The 21,599-nt window shown below is 42.1% G+C and overlaps 1 protein-coding gene across 4 annotated transcripts in view; it reads right to left on the bottom strand.

Annotated features, from left to right (window-relative positions):
* TRIP12 (thyroid hormone receptor interactor 12) overlaps positions 1–21,599 on the bottom strand; it is a 112,173-nt gene that overhangs the window by 14,805 nt on the left and 75,769 nt on the right. For 2 of the 4 annotated variants that reach the window (XM_056850242.1, XM_056850244.1), the window contains 12 exons: positions 20,011–20,111; positions 19,039–19,213; positions 18,277–18,418; positions 16,677–16,868; positions 11,606–11,757; positions 7,148–7,320; positions 5,953–6,026; positions 5,666–5,865; positions 3,377–3,504; positions 3,023–3,174; positions 1,844–1,986; positions 1,308–1,464 (listed from right to left, as the gene is read on the bottom strand). In XM_056850242.1, the coding sequence (XP_056706220.1) occupies positions 1,308–1,464; positions 1,844–1,986; positions 3,023–3,174; positions 3,377–3,504; positions 5,666–5,865; positions 5,953–6,026; positions 7,148–7,320; positions 11,606–11,757; positions 16,677–16,868; positions 18,277–18,418; positions 19,039–19,213; positions 20,011–20,111 (1,789 nt within the window). The remainder of the gene's footprint in view (positions 1–1,307; positions 1,465–1,843; positions 1,987–3,022; positions 3,175–3,376; positions 3,505–5,665; positions 5,866–5,952; positions 6,027–7,147; positions 7,321–11,605; positions 11,758–16,676; positions 16,869–18,276; positions 18,419–19,038; positions 19,214–20,010; positions 20,112–21,599) is intronic. The other 2 variants (XM_056850243.1, XM_056850245.1) reach the window with 1 other exon arrangement.

The following is a 21,599-nucleotide window of genomic DNA, read 5'->3' as shown; positions in this document are numbered from 1 at the left end:
AAATGCAATTATTTTAGGAGGTGGTTGCTCTCAATCGACCCCTGCACCACAGCCACTCTTGTTAATATTTTAACCTTGGATTTGCCAATTGCATTTGAAATCAAGAACCACGGATGTCCTATAACTTTACAGATCAAGCACCGGTATGGTACTAGGTGCTCCAACAAATGTTAAAATTTGGAGAGAGTGGAGAGGGAGAGGTTTTTCTCCCTCTCTCATAATACTAGAACACGGGATCATCTGCTGAAGGTGGAGGGTGAGAGATTCAAAATAGATAAAGGGAAGTATTTCTTCACACAACGCACAGTTAAATTGTGGAACTCCCTGCCCCAGGATGTGGTGATGGCTGCCCACTTGGAAGGCTTTAAGAGGGGAGTGGACATGTTCGTGGAGGAGAGGGCTATCCATGGCTACTAGTCAAAATGAATACTAGTCATGATGCACACCTATTCTCTCTAGTATCAGAGGAGAATGCCTACTATATTAGATGCTATGGAACACAGGCAGAATGCTGCTACAGTCATCTTGTTTGTGGGCCTTCTAGAGTTACTGGTTTGGCCACTGCATGAACAGACTGCTGGACTTGATGGGTCTTGGTCTGATCCAGCATGGCTTTTCTTATGTTCTTAATAGTGAATTATCATCTGTACACTACAACAGCAGCATTTATTTAAGCCTAGTGGCCCTGGATCCAAAGCCCTGCCAGCAGAGTGAAGCTGATAGAGCAGGACTTCCATACATCCTTCCTCCCACTGATTCCACCCAAGTTCTGCTCGAGGGGCGGGGTGGGGGTAGACAAAAATTGCCCTCCCTTCTTCCACTAACAGAACAGCAGCTTTGCATCTAGTTCAGTATTTAAGAGGTTTGGGAGATGCATCCGACTTCAGCTCTGTCTGTCTCTGGATTCTTACTACATCAGTGAAGCCACTGTGCTTCACCATCTTCTGTGTTTACTTGGAATTACTATTCCTAGTAAGCACAGAGGATGGTGAAGCACAGTGGCTAAGAGAATGAGCTTTGATTTAGGAGGGCCCATGAACTTGCTAATTTGCTGCAGAGAGGTTGCTTCATTCATATACAACATATGGGAAGCAGAAGTTAATACTGGCCTACCTTACCGAGTTGTTGTTTGTGAAAAATACTTTGGATACTGAAAGTGCTATGTACGCATGCTAAGCATTGTTTTTGCTACAACTGCAGACTAACTTGTCCCTAAAGCCAACCAATGTACTTAAAGTTTCAGACAAAGATATTCCAGATCTCAGAGAGACTGAAGTTAGATAATGATATTTGTTCAATGTACATACCTTTTTCCTGTCCAATCGTGGTGCCACTCTGCTATCCTGAGAATCAGACTGGTTGATTTCTGGATTGGTATCTAGCAGTCTCTGCATGGCTCGATCTCGGTCAAAAGCAGTTACATAAAACAGCATTTGCCGTGTATCAAATGGAAAGAAAAAAGGACTGTAAAAAAAGATCAGCATGTACTTAAATTTGTTATTTAGATATTCTGCAAAGCTAAAGCAACTACAGTAGCTAAAAATTATAAAACTAGGAGCATTACCTCTCAATATCGTTTATAACCCTTTAAATTAGCTCTAAGGAGAATCCTTAGAAAAGCGAAGTCTCAAGAAGCTACCTATTGTCAAATCCTCTTAAGCTTGAACATGTTGGTTCTTTAAGACACTTAACCTGAGTTGTATATCATGCAACTACAAACTTTGAAAACGCCTGAGTTTTGTGTCTTTCTTTATTTCCTTATGGAACTAAAGCCTGATGTAAGAAGATCCCCCACAGTGCTACAGTAGATGATAGTCAAATCCTAAGAAGGCAGACAACATACCATGATTTTCCAAGCTCCGTTAGCCACGTTGGTATGTTTCCTGTCATTATCACCAAAGGATCTTGAAGCTGCCTGTTAGCTTTTGCTGTGAGTTTACTGTTGATAAATTCTGAAGTTGGAATAATCTCTTTACAGCTTGCATTCTACAGGAACATAAAAACAGGTGGTTTTCATTTACAAACATTACTAGAGACTCTTTATCACTTTCTTTAGAACAGAAAAATGCATCAAGCATTCCTGATGCTTTTGAGCTTCTTGCAAAGCGGGGTCAGCCTTGGGAAGCCATGTTCCTTCAATAGCAATCTTCCCTCACTCCTTTCCAGGAGTTACATGATGCACATGTAACAGGAAATCAAAGATTAAAGGATCATGGCCCCCTGACAAGCTAGAAACTGAAACAGGTTTGCAAATCAGAGTTATGAGAAGAGTCGTATTTTACACTAGTGTACATGTAACAGAATCATGGTTAGTACTAGGAAGGAATAGCTGGGAATATTCCTGCCCAAGACCTTTGGGGGCTTTCGCCACTTCATTACTGAGCCAGATAGATTGCTAGTCGGGCACAGTCTAAGACATCTTCATATACAGCATTAATTCTCATAGGCACACATAAGGAGGTGGGCAGGACCACTGACATCAAGAGTGCAACCTACTTTGTACCTGCATACTGGATATCATGGTGAAACTGGCCCATTTGGATAAATACAGTAACTTGAATTATGTAAATAGTTAGCAGCTTTTAAACCCTATTCTGTAAGGTACAACTGAAGGTTACCAAAAACAAGTGTTAAGAATAGTTTTTTAGAAAGGATGCTTCACTATAACTGCTATAGTACTCTGATAAAAGTATTTAGCATTAATCTTTTCAGAATATCTAAGTATCCTCTATGACAGGATCTGTCAACACCTATTAGGCGGAAACTATGTACAGAATACTAGTTGCTGAGGGATGGACATAGGAGAGTTGTTGCCTTCGTGCTCTGCTGTGCACTTATCACTGTTTCCGATTGCTAATTTCTGCATAATGAAGGGATGACCAAGGAATACAACATTCATTGGTCTTCCGTGGCATCTGACATGGTCTGAGTACGCGATCAGCAATTCATCCTGTATCAGAAGTTCTTAAGTAGTAAAATTTGACTGATCACAACAAATGTTTCAAGCAACATGTATACTCACATCATACAGGTAATACCAGTAGCGACTGATAGCATGTAAAACTCTCAAAAGAAGAATAACATCTAATGAAGGGTCTTCAAAAGTTATATTTTCAGGAGGCGAAGATATAAGGTAAACTTCCAAAGGATTTGAGACTGAAGGACACACTCCATCTAGAACAAGACAGAATCTATTAGACAGTGGAGGAACAGTTTGAGATATTTTTATCAGTTGTATGCAATGTATAATTACAATCTTGATTTTCGCAAGTTCAGAGACAGGATGTAATTATACGGTAACTCAAGTAATTGAAGTAATTTATTTCAAAGGCGTCATCTTCCCTTCCATGTATACAGATGACCGATACATACTTACCATGCCACAATTCATCATGCTTTTTTGCATTTCTAGGGGATGTTTTTGTAGGAGCCGTTTGTGCTCTTCCCCTTTTGCCTCCAACACAGTCTTTATTACTGTCTTCATCTTCTCGTACTGGCTTGTACCTAAAAACACGTGAAGTATTTCAGAAATGCCAACTGCGACTCATCAATCCACCAACTTAACCCAACACAGAAGCAGCAGCTCCTACTCATGTCAATATGAACACCTGAACATACAATAGTACCTCAAACCAAAATCAAATATACTACATCCGAGTGCTTAAAATCACATTTTCCCACAACTGGGGAAAACTGAACGCTTGGATGTGTGTCAAATTCAGACTGGGAAAAAGCAGTGGGTTTTTAAAAATTGGTCCTTCATGGACCAATTGGTCCCCCAATGCATCTGCACTTTATTTATACAAGCCCCCTCCCCAGCAAATGCAGCCTTTTACTTTGTCAGGGGGAGATCCCAGGCTTTCATGTACAACCCAGCACTGAGATCCCATTTGCTTGAATACCTCACTTCATACTGAAGTCACCCATATTAAATAGGATCCCAATAACCTAATCAGAACTATTTGAAAGCAAGAAAAACAAACAGAAATTGGTTCTTGTAGGTTATCCGGGCTGTGTGACCACGGTCACACAGCCCGGATAACCTACAAGAACCAATGAACTCTGACCGTGAAAGCCTTCGAAAATATTTAGAACAGAAATTATTTCCTTAACCTCTCCCAACAGGCAGATATGCAGTGGTAAAAAAAAATCATAATTCATTCAACACCAAAATGCATAATACAAGTGTTCCCTACATTCCGGCACATTCAACACCAAAATGCATAATACAAGTGTTTCCTACATTCTGGCACAACCCAGTTGTCAAAGAATAATAACTAAAGAGACCAGTTTCTTGGACTTGGCGCAGAGACAAAGTTATGCCTGTTTCCATTTTTTAAAATGAAGCACTGTCTTGCTCCCAGGAACACCTGCTTTGTTTGAAAAGGTTAGAAAGCACCCACTTGTGAAAGAAGTTCACTGAATTACTATTGAAAAGCATAAGCATTATTTAGAATGTCAAATGAATTACAGTATTAAGTGCAAAGGATTTTATTATGTCTAATTAGGTACTCTATTCACACTCTTGAACTTTATTTGTTAATGTGATAATGGTTTATTCTCAGTGGTCTATTCCCTTTTCTACTAATGGTCTATTCTGTATATTATATTCCCTCCCCTTATTACGTAGTCTAATATTTGCATTAAACACAAGCGTTTGGAAATGGGAACCTCTTAAGAAAAAGAGTATCACGAGAGTTCAGGTGGTTGGACAGGGTTTTTTCCCTGTTTTTGTTGGGGAGGGGGGTGATTTATATGCTGCTAGTATACTATGATGTGACTTGCATTTGATTGGGGAAGGGTTACACAATGTGTTGTTTGCTATCAGCCTGTTAAACCCAGAAGAGCTGCGAGTACACGGAGGGTCTGTCTATCTGGACCTTGAAATTTTAATAGCTACTTATGAAAAAGCTTAGCAATACTTAGAGCTTGGGGACTTCGCCTTAGAGCTATAAGGGCGACAGGGTATTTGGGAGGCAAAAGTGATTTCCAGTTTACATTGGCCTTAGCTTCCATGTTCAAAGTATTTGAATTATTTTATTATTTTTACAGTGCTTAATGATAGATATTAATCTACTAGCTGACCATCCTGTCCTCTACTGAATACTGGTCATGTGGCCTGAGTAGAAGTTTATGTGTTTTCTGTTCATATAATTTCCATTCATGTATTTCATGCTATTTTTATGTAACCACTTTACTATTTGGGGGTCACATGAACACATGAAGCTGTCATATACTGAATCAGACCCTTGGTCCATCAAAGTCAGTATCGTTTACTCAGGCTGGCAGCGGCTCTCCAGGGTCTCAGGCGGAGATCTTTCACATTACCTACTTGCCTAGTCCCTTTAACTGGAAATGCCAGGGATTGAACCTGGGACCTTCTGCATGCCAAGCAGATGCTCTACCACTGACCCACGGTCCCGCCCCCATTCCCTGGCCTTTTACCATTTATTTGTGTTTTTTTAATGCATGGATTTTATTATGTTTTTGTAGTATGTTAACATATAAAAAATTTAATAATTATTTTTTTTTAAAAAGGGGGGTATTATGTCCAGAATGGGAGCACCATAAAAACTGTCTCAAGCTCCTTGGAGGAAAGGTGGAATAAGTTGCAAATGTAAAAATACCCTTTAAAATAGAGATGGCCCCGCTTCCTTTGACTTACCAAATGGTATGTGTCTTTGTCCAAATTCCAGCTCTTCCTAATGGGTTGCTTTCATCATCTGTCGACTCTCTTTCCTCTTCAGCTTGCAAACTGAACTGTCTAACTGCTTGATACACTGTCATGTTGTACGGCAGGAGATGTTCTCCGATGTAAAACTGCAGCCTGTGCCTCACATTCCCTGAATTTAAGAACTGAGCAGCCTAAGCAAAGTAGAAAAAAGGGAAAAGTTAAAATGCAGCCCAGGTAGTTCCACTATGGAAACCAGTACCTTGCTAGGAGTGCCTTACCAGAGATTCATCTATTTCTTCATCTGACCCATCATCATCACTATCTTCATCATCTTCCCTCACTCGCCCATAACCTTAACAAAACAGATCAAAATATTGTTAACTGGATCTACAAAATAAATAATGCTTCTAAAATATTTTAAAAAGCTGCAAGAACCACCCTAGGCTATTCTGTTTCCCAGGCAGGAAAAAAACAGACATCTAAGTACAATTTGAATGAACAGATCAACCCCCTGGAACATTCCAGAGCTCTTGCCTCCTCCCATCGAAACGGGGGCTTTTGCTTTCCAGACCTGACTACTTTTAAAGCCAGTCTTTGTGAGTTGAACAGAGATCCGATTTGCTAAATACCTTGTATTAATGGCATTCTATACCCATAACTACAACAGAAACATAAGACTCCAGTAGCCAAGTATTCTGCTCTCTCTGTGCTTCCATTTCTAAGCATCCTGAGACTGACCATTCATGTTCTGGTCACCAAAACCAATACCTGCTATCATTTTCAGCACATACCAAACACTGTCTCACTGTGTGTAGTAGCTTTGTTTTCAACAATTCCATTTACATTTAGGAAACAGAGTAACAGCTCTGAAGAGTCTTCAACCAGCATTAGGGCTAGTATAAAATGAGGTAAGATTTAACTTAGACACCAGGTCATCTTGACAATCTTCAGGATTTCCCAGGTATGAGCTTTCCACATGTCTAAAGTGTTATATCCAAATATAACTCAGTGTTTTTAGAATGCAAAATCAGCAAGTATCAAACTTGTACAATCAATGTTATTTAAAAAAACTATTCAGAGAAGAATTTTTGTAGACTTTCAATAGTATGCATTTAACCCAGTATATATACCAGCAGGCATAGCGACCAGCCAAGCAGAGGGATAATCAGTAAGCCAGGGAGATGAACTGGGCCGGGCAGCCCAAAGGCCTTTTTTTCAGCAGTCCCCTCCAATCAATGTTTGTCCCCCAATGGAAGCTTCATAACCAGCTAATCCTGATGAAACTAGAGTTCAGTGCAATTTTCATTAAAACGAGAAGTCAGGGCAATTGTGGATGGTATATACATAGGCTCTTTTCAATCAAACTGATTTCTTGAAGTACTGCTGTGCAGCTTTTAGCCACAATGAGGAAGAGTCACACACAATGCTGTCATCACGCACATTTGCAGTGTATAATTAAACAATAAAAGGTACCTCTCACTACAAGGTATCTCTCAATGGCTTGTACCAATGCAAGGGGATCTATCTTCACAGGTCCACCTTTCCACTGCTTCACGTTAGCACAGTCTGGATGTCTTTGCAGCTGGCATTTTAATTGATGAGTGTTGAAAAATTTTAAAGCTTGGGATCCTCTGTTAAGAGAAAAACTCAAGATAATTTATGAAAAAACGTTGCTACAGTTATTCTATTTTGTTTGTACAAATCAAAACATTACAGTAATAAAAATAGTTTCTACCTTTCCCATTGGCTCAACAACTTAATTAGTCAAGGTTGCTATTGTTTTTTTGCTGTCAAGTCACAGCTGATTTATGGCGACCCTGTAGGGTTTTCAAGGCAAGAGCCATTTAGAGGTGGTTTGCCATTGCCTGCCTCCCCATCATGACCCTGGTATATCTTGGAGGTCTCCCATCCAAATACTAGCCAGGGTTAGGGCTGAGTGTGTGTGACCGGCCCAGGGTCACCCAGCAAGCTCCCATGGCACAAGTGGGGATATGAACCTAGGGTTCCCAGGTCCTAGTGCGACACCTTAACCATTACACCACGCCGAGCCATGTCAAGAAGTCATTAATTCATAGGGTCACCAGAGGTCTGAAGCAGCTTGACAGCACTTAACAGACTTAACCCCTTTTACTTTGACCTTTTAACTTCGTTTCAATTTCCCATCTGATATGAGAACTGCAACTAAGAACAGACCAGTTTTGTTTACTAACAATTAAATTTTGAGCTGTCATTTTAGTTTTATTCTGTCCTACTGGCATTGGTGTGTGCATATATATAATTTTTTTCATTCCTTTAGGTAACAAAGGCTCATGTTATATATGAATTCTAGGTTTCGCTTTCATATTCGCAATAGTCTTTCCACCACTGTGGAGAGCAAGACCCCTCAAGTATGTCCCAAGATCTATAAATGCAGAACCCACACTAAATACACAATCAAGCATGCACATAATTTATTAAAACTCTTTTATTTTTCAGCGGTCATTGATGCATTATTTCTTGAGCTTGCTGAGCTATTCCAAAAGAAGAGGCCGTGAATTCAATGATAACAGAGGAGAGCTGCAAATATTTGAACACCCTGGGCTGGATCCCATGGATCCATTATGCAACTTACAGTGCTTTCATCTGGTACAAGGGACTCTGTGCAGCAGAAGAGCCTCCTTGAACCTGGGGAAAACACGGGCATTAGCAGAAAAGATCTGCAGAGTCCAATCTGCTAGCCAAATGTATTTCTTTGTAGGCTAAGAGTTTAGCACACTGCTATGCTTTGAGGAGAAACGTTATATGAAGTTTGACTGAGCTTTAACAATGTTCTCATTTTAGATTGCTGATCTGGTATTTAAAAGCTGCATGGGGTGGGGGGAGAAATCCTTGCATGGATCCCTCTATTAAACTCACTTGGAATAAAGCAAAAATTAAAAATTTCAAGTAACTTTACAAGGATGAAGATTGGTGAGATTGTATCTCAAAAAAATTTCCAAGACAATTTTGTCCTAGCCAGCTGTCCCTACTATCAAGGGGCTGCTTGTGCAAGAGAGGAAGCAGACCAGGTACCAGTACCGCCAGACAGGTTTTAACAACTGTACTTTCATGTTTAACCTACAACCTAAAGAATGGTTCAAACATATTATTCCTGGGGCTATACTGAGGAAAAAGCTAGAAGCAAGTGGAGTTTAGTTTCACACCATCTAAACATGGGATTTCTTGTTAGTAGGTAATATTAGTAGGCAAGTAGGTGATGTGAAAGACCTCTGCCTGACAACCTGGAGAGATGCTGCTGGTCTGAGTAGACAATACTGACTTTGATGGACCAAGGGTCTGATTCAGTACAAGGCAGCTTTCACGTGTTCATGTGTTCGTTTTGCGTCAGGTCATGCAAAGGGAGGAGAAAATGCAAGCTCCACCCTTTGTACAATCCTAGACGTGCGAAGCAAGGTCAGAGAAGCAGATTTCACGGTTCCCCACCCAGTGTGAGGTAAGCATCACTGCAGGCAGGAGCAAAATGAGTTCTGGGCTCCCCCCACCCCTTGCTTTTACCCCACCTAAGTGCCAACCCAACCCTGCCTACCACAATCGACGGAAAGGAGACGATGTGCCTCCAGTTATCAGCAGGGTCACTGGGTACAAAGCTCACTGCGATGCAATTTTCCATAGGCAGATTAAGGTTAAACTAGTTCTACTATCTTTGTTGCAAGCTGTATAGAACCCATCGCTATCAAGGCGTGGCAGTGAGAAATACCAGTTTTCTGGTACTTTGCTTGAGGAATACGTTTAAAGAATTCTGCCACAGATCTCCTACTGAGGTGACTGAGATGCATGCACACACATGCTGCTTCTTTTTTGGCAGACCAGACTCACTACTTAGAGTATAAAATTAAACTAGATAAGGGAGGGTTTTTTAGTGGGTGTGGGAGGGGTTATTTAGCTTCACATGTTAACCAAGATGCTTTTGCCAGCAAGTATTCTACATGTAAAGATGTTTGCATGGGCATATGAGAATGAAGAGTCATTTAGGGAGAGAATGAGGGGCTATTTACAAGCCAGGAACCAACAAGGGCTCATGACAGAGGGGAAATCCCCAGCCCCTTCCACTGCCTCCCCCACCCCATTCCTTTTTATGATTCACTTGCCTGACTCCGTCAGTTCCAGGTCTGCTTCCTCTCTTTTCACCATGCACTTAATATTTTACTCCTCCCTTGATTGTCCACACTTCTGATATTTCTTCCTTCTGATCCCCTCACCCCCACACCCTGTTTTTTCCTTCCAGTCATTTCTCATATCTGTTTAGTCTTTTATCCTTTCCCATCACAACCCCCTCAATTTATTTTCCATTCTCCCCATTCTCTCTCCTTTTAGAGGGAGGGCACTACAGCAACCCAAAATGTGGTTTTTTAAAACACTTTTTGTTTTGTGGGTAAGAAACCATCTGTATTTTCCTGCAAAATTGGGGGTTCTGCCCAAGTTTGCAGAAATATTTACCTTAGGCCTGTGTGGTTCCCCCATGCTGGTTTTTGAGCCTGCAAAGGGGTCATATTTGCTAATAAATATAAATACTCTCTCTCTCATTCAAGGTTTTCTGTTAGGTTCTTATGCTTGGTTCAGGAAGATAATCTACTGGGATAAGGAAGATATCACTCTGGGGCAACTACCATAGATCTGACCAGTCTTTTTCTACTTTAATGGACAGCAAATAACATTCCATTGTCAGACAACTGGCCAAAAAGAAAAGTATCCCATGCTCCAAGATCCAAGACCAGATCCAAGGAAGGGGTTAAAAAAAATTGTTCTAAAATTTAAAGCACTATTTGCTGGAAACCAGATTTAAAGTTATAAAAGAATTTCACCAAATTTACTGAACAAGTTTCATATTAAACTTACTCCATGCTCTCTAAATACCAAGAACAGCTATCTAACCAACCTGCAGTAAACTTCTTATGAAAACGTTATACCCTAACCTCTCAGTCAAGTATGGTTCTCAAAGCCATTTACAGTAAGGCACAATGAACCTCAGCACATAACAAAAAACAAAACAAAACCAAGTGTCAATAAGATATCACTAATATATGTTAGGTTTCAATTCAGTACACTGGAGGAGACAGGCACAGCCCATTCCTGAAGGGGGGAACGAAGCTCGTTAGGAGCATCTACACAGGTGTGGGGACAAACATGGAAAGAGGGAAAATCAGTGAAGTTCAGCTACCCCTTGTATGCAATGTTCTTTTCAATGGGATCCAACCCTGTATTCTTGCTTTGTTAGAAAACATGAAATGGACAGGAAGTTGCAGGATTGCCAGTACCTTGAATCTTATAGAAGTTGTTTTCAAAGCCTCAGACTGAGATAATCATATTGGACTGTAAAAATCTGGAACCACTACTTATTTCTAATTCCACAGTGCCTTTACATAAATAAACCCAAACTGCCCAAGCAGCATTCAGGGGCTGCAATCATGACTCTTAAATAGAGTGCAAGGAGATTCACATTTAGCTTCTCTCCATCCATCTTCTGACTCCTCTTAATTTCTCAAATCTTTTACACTACAGCAGCATGTATACCTCTCTCAGGTAAAGCATCAGTGCTTACTATGATCAATACGGATTCTGTGAGCTGCAACTGGCAAACATCATGAGTCTAAAGGGAGCTCCAAGAAAGTATAACTTCTCCGTGCCCCAAATCTCTTGAAGATGCACTTATGGGTGAAGTGTTGAAGCTTCAGTTATGTTCTATGGTAGTTCTAGAATGGCCTGTATGATACTACCAATAGAAGCAGTGCCTTATAAAGGTTCTAAGCAGTCGTGCGAAGGCAGCTATGCAATGGACAATACATACAATCCAGTGAGCCCTTTTAGATGGGCTAAATTAGCAAAACAAGGAATATTCTGGAAAGTAGTACTCTGAAAGTGAAAATAAAAGTTTACCTGAGCATTAATCCTTACCTGCTCCCTGTTCCATTTCCACTTGGAAAGTCATGGACTTTCACTGGAAACTGCTCCATCTGACTAAGACAATTATTCATTTTGTGGACTAATGCCAACAAAGGTGCATTTTCTAATGGCTCTAATCTTCCAAGGGGTTCTTCTCCAGGAAGCTGGAATTAAAAGTTAAGTTTCATTATTAAAACTATTGTCATTTAGAAGCACTATAACCAATCATGGGAAGACAGAGTTACTTAAGATTATTCTACATACTTCACTGTAAACGGAGCCTTGATTACTTACCGTGAAGGCTCCTTCTCTCCTGAGGCGGAAGGCGTCTTGAGCAGTGGGTTATTTTCCTTGTTCCATCCGGGGAAGGCAGGACTAAAATCTAACTTCCTGTCTTCCTGGCGGGAAAATAGCCTGCAGAAGCCCAGTTACCGGCTTGCCTAGCTCAATGGACAAGAATTATAACTGAAAACTGATAATATTACCAACGGGTAACAGCAAGAACAACATACAGAACGTTAACAGACAGTAGAGGGAACTACGGGTTCTAGCTCGCTCAAGCTATGCAAGGCATCCACCTTGTGGTTGTTTAAGAAATTTATCATAGATTGAAGGTTCGATATTAGTGCTCAGTGTATGATCAGGGTGGGCAAGATGCCTTCCGCCTCAGGAGAGAAGGAGCCTTCATGGTAAGTAATCAAGGCTCCGTTCTCCACTGAGGCTTCAGGCGTCTTGAGCAGTGGGACCTTCAAGAGCTCCCAACCGGGCGGGTTACGAACCTTCTTGCACTACCTGCTGTAACACCCTTCGTCTGAAGGACGCCTACGCAGAAGACCAAGAGTTGATCTTGTAGTGCCTGATGAAGGTAGAGATTGTAGACCATGTTGCGGCCCTACAAATCTCTTCTAATGGTGCTTGTCTGTTAAAAGCAGCCGTTGTGGCTGCACTACGTAGGGAGTGAACTGTGATGCCAAACAAAACAGGGTTCCCACTAGCCCTGTAGGCTTCAATAATGCAATGTTTAAGGGTGTAACTAATTGCTGCCACTGACATTTGTTTACCCCTGGTGGGGTTGCTAATGCCTACAAACATATAGTCCATCTTCCTGAACTCCGCCGTTCTACGGATAAAGGTACGGATCGCCCTCCTAAGGTCCAAAGAATGCCAGGAGCGCTCCCTAGAACAAGGTCTTGGGCAAAAGGAAGGCAAATTGATTTCTTGCGATTTGTGAAATGGAGAGTTTACTTTGGGACGGAACGTCGGGTCTGGTCTCAAGACCACTTTATCCTTATGAAACACACAGAGACCTTCTCTGATAGATAATGCCCTAATTTCCGATACCCGCCTGGCTGAAGTGATGGCCACCAAAAACAAAATCTTCATGCGAAGGAATTTTAAAGGAACTGAGTCGAGGGGCTCAAAGGGAGCAGAGGTAAGTGCATTCAAGACTAGATTAAGACTCCATGAAGGGAATCGATGAACAACTGGTGGTTGTGTCTGCGATACCCCTTTTAAGAAGGCCGCCACATGTTTGTGCCTAGATGTAGGGACACCTTCTAAGGTAGGTATTACTGTAGTGATCGCAGCTATTTGTCTCCTTAGGGTAGAAGCTGAGAGCTTTAACCTTACCCCTTCCTGCAGAAATTCTAAGATTTTTTGTATCCCTGGATTTAAGGGATCGACCGTTTTCGTTCTTGTCCAACGTACGTAAGCTTTCCATGAGGCATTGTAAATGCGCTGTGTGGCCGGGCGTCGCGCCTCCATAATGGTGTCTACGACCTCCTGGGAGTAACCCTTTTCTAACAGGAGTCCCCTTTCAAGTGCCAGGAAGTTAAACAAAACCATGCGGAGTCTGGGTGCACTAGAGGGCCCTGAAGAAGTGTTCCCCAATGAGTTGGAATCCTCCATGCTTCCTGGACTGATAATTGTTGAAGGGTTGCAAACCACGGTCTGCGGGGCCAAAAGGGCACAATGAGTATGACGTTGGCCTTCTCCTGGAAGACTTTCCTTAGAACCTTGGGTATAATTGGCAATGGAGGAAAGGCATACATTAGGCCCTTGGGCCATGGACTGGTCAAGGCATCCGTTCCTTATGCATTTTGATGGAAGTATCTTGTGAAAAATCTGGGAAGCCTGGCGTTTGCGTCCGAGGGGAACAAATCTACCTGAGGGGTGCCAAATTTGGAAATACTGAGCTGAAAGGCATCGTGATCTAGTGACCACTCTCCCTCATCTACGGTCTGATGGCTGAGCCAGTCCGCTTGGATGTTGAGGGCCCCTTTTATATGCTCTGCCCGTATCGATTTGAGGTGTATTTGTACCCATGAAAAAATCGCTACTGCCTCCAGGTGAAGGGAGGATGATCTGGTCCCTCCCTGCTTGTTTATGTGAGCCTTCGTAGTTGTGTTGTCCGTCCTTACGAGGACGTGGTGACCCTGGAGGACTGACGAGAATTTGAGGAGGGTTAACCTGACAGCTCTCATCTCTAATAGATTGATGTGAAGTTTGGTCTCGGCTGGAGACCAGCGGCCTTAGGTTATGTGTCTGTTGAGGGTGGCTCCCAAATCCTCCAAACTGGCATCCGTAAATAGCTGTAGAGGCTCGTCGTGAATGTACTGACTTGCCTTCTGAAGGTTTGGCTTGTGAGTCCACCATCGTAACCCCTGCTTTGCCTTCTGGCTAATGTGGATGGGTCTGTCCCTCTTTTTGGCTATGTCCTTGTGAAAGGGTCCTAAGAGCCACTGGAGAGGTCTCGAGTGGAACCGAGCCCAGGGTACCACTGCAATGCATGAGATCATGAGTCCTAAGAGCTTTGCTAACCTCATTAGACATGCTGATCTCGACTTGATCACGGAGGATGGTAAGGTGACAATTTTGCAAATTCGCTCCGGGGGTAAGGAAAGGGAATTTGTCTGAGAATCTATCCGAACCCCCAGGTGTACTAGGGAGTGAGGCTTTGAAAACAACTTCTATAAGATTCAAGGTACTGCCAATCAATTTCAAAAAGAGTTCCTTACCACCTTCTCACTCCCTAGTACACCTGGGGGTTCGGATAGATTCTCAGGAACAACTGTAGCCTCCCCCCGATCCCTGTGGTTATCCTCAGGTACTAACTGAATGAGTTTTTTGGTCCACAAGTATGAGGCCCTAGCAAAGATGGACATGGTTGCATTGGCCTGAATTGCAAGTGCCGAGGTCTCATGCGCCTCTCTAGCCAGAGAGTCTGATTTTCTGTCTAGTTGGTCGCGTAGGGTGCCTACACCATCCTCTGGAACCAAACCAGGATTTTGTAGATCTGCCACTGGGGCATCCACAAGGGGCACTTTAAGCATGGTCATGGCATGCGGTGCCAAGGTGTACAATTTTTTAATAGTAGGAGGCACTTGTTTGCTGGATGAAGGATTCTCCCACTCATCACTGATTGCTCTTATAAAGAGTTCAGGAAAGGGAACCAAGTTGTTGGATGCTTTCTTTCTAGGAAAACACTCCTTGATTCCTTGTTTTAACTTGAGTTTAGGTTCCTCTGAGGAATCAGACTCTTCATTTAAATCTAAGGCTAGAATAGCCTTAGCTAACAATCCCTGATAATCTTCCCCATTAAACAATCTAGTAGGCTGATCATCCGACTGAGAAGACTCGTCCCCTGAGTCAAATTCTCCTTCCTCCCTCTCTTGATCTGAGTCTAAGGAAATGGAGGAATCCAATTGACTAGTCTGAGCATCCAATCCCTTTGATTTCAGTGCAGCTTTAGTTGGCCACTGAGATGAGGTAGACGCCTGGGGCTGAACAGGCGCTGGAGTCATGGCCTGATTTAGGGCAGACTCCCCATCTCTGGTACTCTGGGAATGAGAAAGTGAAGTAGAGGGAGACCCTATGGGCCCCGTCCATGGAAAGGGGGGGAATTCTAAGTTGGTAAGCTTGAAAAGCTTGCCACTGCCTTTGCAGCGCATAGTTCACCAAATCGTCTGCCTCCTGCTGGGAGAAAACGCGCTGTCCCGCCATTTCAGAAGGGGGGGGAAGTACGTTACCAACTCCGGGTCGGGAGACATTGGGTGCTGCAGCCGAGAGGGCATTGGTAGTTGCGCTCACAGAGGTTGCCGAGTAGGCGAGAGACTTCTTCCCAGCTCTCGCTTTGTGACCGGTCGATTTAGAGCCGCGCCTCTTTTCCCCCACTCCGTTCTTTGTAGTCGCGGCTTTCCGCGCCTTTTTTTGGCGCCGGGAGCCGCGTCTCTCTCCGCGCTCTCCAGCGCGATCTCCAAAGCGCTCTCCTCTAAGGGCTCGCTATTGCGGCCGTTGGGGCAATCAGGGTCGTGGCGAGCCGCCTGAACTAAACCTAGTCGGTAATCCTCTACCGACAATAAATTGTCTTCCCGGGTTGAAATGGCCTCCGCCATCTTGGATCCTCCCGTGTCTAACTAAGTCCCTCACAAAGAAAGAAAAAATTTCACACAAAAGGAGGGGTTGGTGAGGGTAGACTGGGAACAATGAAGAATAGGAATACAGAATACGAAGTAGAAGATAGAACGAACGAGAATAAGAATATCAAATTCTTCCTACGCTAACTAAAGCATGGAGCTTTGCCAGGATCCTGCTTCCCCCTCAAGAAGGCAGGAGGAAACTGGGCTTCTGCAGGCTATTTTCCTGCCAGGAAGACAGGAAGTTAGATTTTAGTCCTGCCTTCCCCGGATGGAACAAGGAAAATAACCCACTGCTCAAGACGCCTGAAGCCTCAGTGGAGAACTCTCTCCAGCAGAAGATATTTCACAGTGACTGCTCTAGCAGATTCTCTTGAACAAACAAGACATTTGCACAAAAGCATAATACATTCATTTATTTAAAATCTACAGTTTAAGTGAGACCGCACATAAAAAGCCACACCATATTTTCACTGTGCAATATGTGTTTCGTAGAAAGACTTTATCTTCAAGCAAGTTTGCATTCAGATTCTAATAGGAAAGAGGAAATCATACATGGCTGCTGTTCACAGGCATTTAGAATTACTTCTCCTTGAGTCTCAAGACTGCGCATATGTACCACAGCTATGAAATGACCCCAATAATACTGAAGTTTACAGGATACTTACAGGAGAAGAGAAAAACACATGAAGGAATCTTTTCAATCTGACATCCCGGCTTACAACATCCTTTTCACTTTTGGACGTCAAGTAAAGCAGCAGCTGTTTCATAAACCCACTATGCTGGATCTCAAATGAAGAGACATCAGACTCAGAGACTATACTACGGATTTCTACAAGGCACTCAACTCCACCATCCACCTGAAACAACCAGTTTTTTAAAAAAATATATGAGAACAAGGCTTTTATTTAGGCAATCACTCCACAAATGCAAATTTTAAAATAAGTGTGTGAACTCCAGAGATTTTAATACCCAAATTCTAACCCATGCTTAGCACTATTTTGCCAATTATGATGATTCTGGAGTGGCTGCCGGATACAGCCCCATATCTGATTCACTATTAAATACCTACCTGTTGACTTTGTAACTCCACTGACAGCATACCCATGAAGGGGCACTACATACAAAACAGGATGCCTAAAGAGTTTCCAGGCAACTGCTCACAAAGCCGCCCCAGCAGAGTTAGGACCACCGCTCATTCCAATACGAACTTAGTGCGTATTTAAAGAGTACTATTTAAAGTAGTCATCCCCAAATGAACTAAAGATTTCAGCTTAACTTATTTTTCTCAAGAAAAATAGTTTCAAATATAGTTGCATAAGAACATTGAAGGCTCTTTCTTTTTACAAACCAGCACTGTGAGATATTTTAATGGCTAATTAAGTATTAAAAGTTTTGGAGTTTGATTATTCGTACAGATATACACACAAAAAAAACCCCTCTTAACTGACCTGAAGAAGAAAAAAAACACCCCTTTGTACTGCATTTGTTCTACTCAATAACGGGAGTCATTTGGGATGCACTTAAAAAGATGCAGCTACTGCTTCCAAGGGCTGTGCAAGACCTGTATTTTCCTTTACCTGAATACAACTCAATTGATCTGCAACGGTTCTTGTTAGAAAGGGGGGGAAATTGGCTATATTCTAAACCTAAGTAACATTTTTGCCTTTAAGACTTGGGACAATTATCTTCTCTGCATGTACACCACAGCATGACAGGCCATCACCAAAATGAGAACACCATATAAAACTCCTATATTGCTCCAGCTTGCAAATGATTTCAGCTCCTATTGTGCCTTATGTGGATCCCTCAGTTTTTAGATACGACACCTAAAGTAGCCCTTTTTCTCCCCCTCCCCCCCTTTTTTTACAGTGGACAAATCCTTGAAGATTCTATTTGAAGATGATTAGCAGTATATATGTGGGAGAGAAGTAATGCGTTTTGGAACCCAAAAGGTGATGCAATTAAAACTGCACTACAAGCCACTGGTCATACACAAAGATGTCTGCCACAAATGGTCACTAACAACATATCATTATGTATCTATAGTCAGTAGAACTGGTAACACCCCTCCAAAAAAAAACCTTAACAAGAATCACGAGTTTTAACAGAAAACTTTCTTTGACAATATGAAATGCATTTTAAGCACTGAAAGAGCTTGTGTGTAAATGAAGATGAGACTTGCTCACACATACTTACAGGCAACAACATAGTATCTTCGCTTTTCCTTTGAAAAAATGCCTCCATATTAAACAAAAATACCCTAACCTGAAGGTTGAGTTGTTCAGTTGCAGTGCAAAGTCTCTGTAACACATTTAGTGCAGGGTTGCTTCCATCCATGTTCTCAGAACTAAAGTAACGCTCCACAAATCTGTGGGCTTGATCTTTAATCCAACCCTTGATTTTCTCTCTATAAGAAAGTATAGTTTAATATATTAAACGCTCAAAGGCTGCATACTACACGCACAGCTCCCCTGTACAACTTAAGTACATAATTACAGTGTATACAAGCCTTTCAATATCGGAAAGCTTAAGAGACAGAATCATAGAATTGGAAGGGGCCATACAGGCCATCTAGCCCAACTCCCTGCTCAATGCAGGATCAGCCTAAAGCAACCCTCACAAGTGTTCGTCCAGTCGCTGCTTGAAGACTGCCATTGAGGGGGGAAGATCTTCCCATAGAAGTCAAGAGACTGCTACAAATCTTTTCCCTTATTCCAGTCTACTATATCTCTACCAAATTTGTATCCTTATTTTAAAAATTTACCCTCTATCTTCCAGGCATATACTTCCTTTCCTGGCAATTCTCCTTTCCCAGCAGTTCACCATTATTTAAACTTCACCCAATCACTGAATAGCTCACACTGTTCCCAACCTGAAGTTCTTTGTCCTCTTCTCCCAACCAGATTTCATATTAATCCCCTTGCTATGCCACAATGACCATGGGCAACAGAGTTCAAACTATCAACATAATAGAAGCTATCATGCCAGAAGGGAGTTTTGCATAGTAAGGATTATTTGAGAAGTTACCTGTTGTTGGATATGGTATCCTTTGAGGCAGCTCTTGCAAGACCACTGACACCTGCTGTACGTGCTGGTTCAATGTTGTTGCTATTGGACTGTGTGCCTAATCTTCCCCATGTTTTAGGGTTCAAACTTGCCAAAAAGGAAGATTTAGGAGACTGAGTAGCTGTAGGGCTTTTAGCTTTTGGGGTGGGGAGGAAAAAGACACTATCAGAATGAAAGCTTAAGTACATTGAAGTTCACCACCAGCAGACTAAACCCACTGACACTCATGTTCTTTGATAGCACATCGTGCACTGAATACCATCACCATCCTCCCATCAATAGTATGTGATTATCGCTTCCAATTGCATAAACAGTAGTTCCAATGCATCTTTAAATCATTTTGAAGAACTTACATACTGTACAGATTATCCATGGACACCCACACAACAATCTAGTCACAAATATATTAGACATGTGTTGTTGAACCATACAACCTAACAGCAGCTCCAAATGCATTAGCATTGACATCTGTACACTCTTAATCCATTAAGAGGTCAAGCAGCCTTAGTTCTACACTACATCAAGAGCAAGCAGTTTCTTTAGCATTTAGGGAACGCTTGTTCTCAAAAGAATAAATGTGCAAATGGAATCAAGCCAGAAAAGTACTCCCCAAGCACTTGTAGTGCAGAATACTTCAGAAGCCTTAGGATATCTGCTCAAGGGATACTAATTCAGCATTCCTTTTAAAATGTTGTCATATGCTTGCATCTGAAACCACGTATTCAGATCTTCGCTTGCCTTCTGCATCTGGGCTTTTTGGGGCATATTTCTTTCATTCTGTTTGATGCTACAGCAATCACTAGAAAGTTACAGTTTAAGAAGAAAAGCCAGCACTCTCTTCTCAAGATTGTACTAAGAGCTTGCAAGTAAACCTCTCTTATTCAAAGAGTAAGAAGTCACAGTATCACAGTATATATTTGTCCACAGGCGTACCTTGATTGTCTACTTTGTCATCATCTCTGGGCGGTGAATACTTTGGCCGTCGGGGCCCACGTTTTGGCAATCTTTTTCTCTTAAGAACATCACTTAATCGGCTAACAAAATAATGAAAAAACACCCAATAAGCCAATCTGATACTTGTAATACTTTCAGCTTCAAGTTTTAAATATTTGTTTTAAGAAGCTGATTTGAAGCTGTATCTCACTGTCTACCATATCATCAAAGGCCATTTACAACACCTTAGTTCTCGTATTATAAAAACATTTATTCCTAAACTATTTCATAGTATTTATATATTGCTACATGAGCTTAGAATACAGTATCTTTTCAAAATGTAAGGAGCAGTACATTTAGCACTTTTACTTGAAGATGGCAAAACTACAAGTTAGATCTAAGAGAACAGTTCTCATGATCCATAAAATTTTAACTTGACAACAGGCCAACAGTGAAAAGGTTTAACATAGGTCCCATTTTCTTAATTGATCTTCATTCACTCATAAATGGCAGCTGCGGCACAAATGGACACACATCCTCTAGGGCCAATCATCAGTCCTCTGTCGATCAGTGTTTTTTCTTGGATTAAACAAGCTGAGAAGAGAAATCCTATGGGCCTACTTGCCACATTAAGGCCTGAACCTGACAACACAAGCAATAACTGAGGCTTCTACTGGAGCCTGGCAATTCACTTCCAAGTTGTTTAAGTACAGACTTGTGTAAATACTAGGGCTGTGCACGGTCCCACCCCCACCCCCGGTATTTTTTGGGTTTGGATTTATTAAACCCGACCCGAAAAATACACGGCGCAGAGCTGAAGGCAGGACTCGGAACAAGTGAGCCCAGCCTTCAGTTTTGCATTGCCGTCTGCTCCAAAGTCCAGGGCTTCGGAGCCAGCAGCAATGTGGAACTGAAGGATGCGTTGGCTCCAAGCGCAGCCTTCAGTTCTGTGTCACCGCTGCCACCAAAGTGGACTTTGGAACCGACAGCAATGCAAAACTGGAGGATGTGCTTGATCTGACCTCAGCCTTCAGTTCTGTGTTGCTGCCAGCTCCAAAGTCCATGTGACTTCAGAACCGGCAGTGAACACAGCCAGCAGGTGAGGAATGGGTAGAGGGAGGGAGGGGGTTAAAAAAATGATAACGGGGCCAAAGCAGCCCTGAATAGCACCAAATAAATTTGGCAATATTCAGGGATCCGTTTTTTGGCTCCCCTTAAATTCCGCCATTTTTTCGGGTACACCCCCCAAAAAATACTGAAAAGGTTTTTTCGGGGGTTTTTTGGTTTGGCTTTATCTGATGCAAACCCCTAGTAAATACTACTATTCGCATTTTACTAAATATTACTGGTATGTGCATTAGTGATTCAAGTTTTTCTGTCCTAAAAGATAACATCAAAGTAAGCCACGGCCATCTTTTGCTCCTTGTAAGTAGTTAAATGGAAGCATCTTTTAGGCTTAGGCTGAACATTCCCAAATATAAAATGCCTCGGAAAAGACATTATCATGACACTATGATGTGACAGGCAAACTCAGCTTGAAATACACAGGGTGCGCACTTATAAACTCACTAAGCAGCTGACTGCTACCA

The sequence above is a fragment of the Euleptes europaea genome, chromosome 5, assembly GCF_029931775.1.
Source record: "Euleptes europaea isolate rEulEur1 chromosome 5, rEulEur1.hap1, whole genome shotgun sequence".
NCBI classification, from domain to species: domain Eukaryota; kingdom Metazoa; phylum Chordata; class Lepidosauria; order Squamata; family Sphaerodactylidae; genus Euleptes; species Euleptes europaea.
The sequence above is the reverse complement of the archived record's forward strand: the minus strand, read 5'-3'. Positions and strand labels throughout refer to the sequence as shown.